Below are 2,167 nucleotides of genomic sequence, written 5' to 3'. Positions count from 1 at the left end.
AGGAAAGACGTCGACGTATCACGACGTTTTTCCTCAACGCCTTCTGTATCCTTCGAAATCGATATGACAGTCCCCGACGAACATTGACAAAATAAGCCAGAATCGTAGACTTTTGTTTAGGACATCATCGAAAAACTTCAACTTGTTTCGCCAACAGATCCATGCCATGTGCAGAGCAGCCGGTGCAAACCATACCAACGCGATTTTTTCGAACTAGTCTCCAAGCTTTCTTCGTGTTTGATGCATTGTCTGTTACAACAGCAGTAACTTTCCCCTTACCGACTTCTGCCTCAAACTCCAAGATTATAGTCCAAATCGTACTCGCAATGTACTCAGCGGAATGTACTTCAGCTTTAGCATTGATCAATTTCCAGAAAATCGGTGGTGTTCGCGGATTAACAAAAACAAACTTGATAATTCCATCTCCGTTTGTATCCGTCCAGCCATCGGTAATAAGAGCCAGGTTTGATATAGTTCCTTCAAAAAAAATCCCAATCACCCGGGTTTTTTTTCGCGTTCGTAAAGTTTATCCTGTAGTCGCCCTGATATATGACGACGAGATGGCAACTCGTAGTCAAACATGGCTTGGAAATGAGGGTTCTCCACTACTCGAAACGGGATTCCTGTCGCAATCAAGCCAAGAGCAACACCCAGATTGTTGTCTTCTTGAGTTTCCTGGGCAGATATTCTTACACAAGATGCGGCAGCAAGTTCAGAGCCTCGCCTACGTTGTGGTGTCTTGAACAGCCTCTTAGTCATAGACGGGGTCGAATTCCTGCTCGCACGTGGTGACTTGACTGGAGCCACAAGCCTGGAGGCTTGCTTGTGTTGGCGGCCGGCATCTAGCTCTCGCCATTGTCATTGGCGTTGGCTCTTCGATGGGGAATTCTGAATGTTGGAAGCGTCGCTGGCCTTGAGCACGCCGATTTGCTTGTTCTCTGTTCTGACCACCCGAACCACAATTATGCGTGCGCTTATACGTCAGTGCAAACGTCGTGGCTTACTTCTTGTTGCGGTACTGTCGCAGCTTCACTTGCTGGTGAATGTCAACAACCGGACGTTTTGGAAAATGCATGACCTATTCAATGTCGGACATGTCTGTGATCTTGAAAATAATGCTTTGACAATTGGTCACATAGTATTCTAAACATCCGAAATGGTTCTGCATCAAGCGCAACAGTTGATCACACAGTTGTTCTTGACTGTCCAGCGCAGTGAGCTCGGATGTTTGAAGCTCCTTAAATTACGTTACGGACTTAAGTAATTAACATCGCATGGTACATACTCTCTATACCATGCCACTACAGGGGTAATCACTATCACAGGTCACTATCTCCTTTGGTAGCAGCAAAAAAAAATGATTAGGTCACGTGACCAGACATCGTTTGATCACGTGAAGGGCAACCCGCAATAATATAATATTCACAACAATCAAATGCAAATGTGGTTGTATTCAGTATGACTAGCAGTCTAGGCGGCATTTGATTTTTCTTCATCGTCTTCAATCTCGTAGTCAAAGGAAGTGTCGTACACAATGCCCAGGTCTTCGTCTGAAAGCTCCGAGTCAGCGTCACTACTACCACCGCCAGGTGCACAGTCATCGTCGTCGTCACTGGAGGAGCTATCAGTATCGCCAGTGTCAGGGAGAGTTGCCCGTCTCGGAAAGCGCATTGGTGGCCTCAGAGGGGCTTCAGCATCGCCGGATATTATGCTTTTACGGAGTACGACATACTCCCTGGCTAGCTCCTCAATAGAGCGAACGAAATACTTTAGTGATGGATGAGGCTTCATCCTGGCATTCAACTCGCGGTGAAATCGCTCTAAAGGGTTATTCGTCCTATTCACGATATCCCTTTTTACTCGATATATTCCACAGATCAGGAGGGTATGTTTCCAACCAAGTTTTGGAAAAGTATCTCCAAAACATTTTCCACTTTCTTCGAGAATACGCCAGTCCTTTTACATTGCAACGCTTTTTTATCTCGCGTTTCACCCAAGTGACACCCTGGATAGCTATTTTATCTGGATCAATTACTGTGAGCATGTCAAAAACCCCGAACGACATGGCAATTGAAGCCTCGTCATTTGGCATGCGATACTCTTTCAGTTTCCTTCTACACGCTTGCTTGAAGTGAAACAAGCAACCGACAATGCGTGTAGAAGGAAA

General features: G+C 45.6%; 2 protein-coding genes across 2 annotated transcripts; both read right to left on the bottom strand.

The window, feature by feature from the left end:
* Positions 1-95: 95 nt before the first annotated feature.
* On the bottom strand, positions 96-452 carry PPTG_24909 (hypothetical protein; the record flags this gene model as incomplete). The annotated part of the gene is made up of 1 exon (XM_008918901.1): positions 96-452. A coding segment is annotated over one exon (328 nt), but the record flags the coding sequence as incomplete, so codon positions are not given.
* Positions 453-1,470: 1,018 nt separating this feature from the next.
* On the bottom strand, positions 1,471-1,791 carry PPTG_20225 (hypothetical protein; the record flags this gene model as incomplete). The annotated part of the gene is made up of 1 exon (XM_008918900.1): positions 1,471-1,791. The coding sequence occupies one exon, from the start codon at positions 1,789-1,791 to the stop codon at positions 1,471-1,473; it is 321 nt and encodes a 106-aa protein (XP_008917148.1).
* Positions 1,792-2,167: the final 376 nt, after the last annotated feature.

The sequence above is a fragment of the Phytophthora parasitica genome (assembly GCF_000247585.1).
Source record: "Phytophthora parasitica INRA-310 unplaced genomic scaffold supercont2.363, whole genome shotgun sequence".
Lineage (NCBI taxonomy): Eukaryota > Oomycota > Peronosporomycetes > Peronosporales > Peronosporaceae > Phytophthora > Phytophthora nicotianae.
The sequence above is the reverse complement of the archived record's forward strand: the minus strand, read 5'-3'. Positions and strand labels throughout refer to the sequence as shown.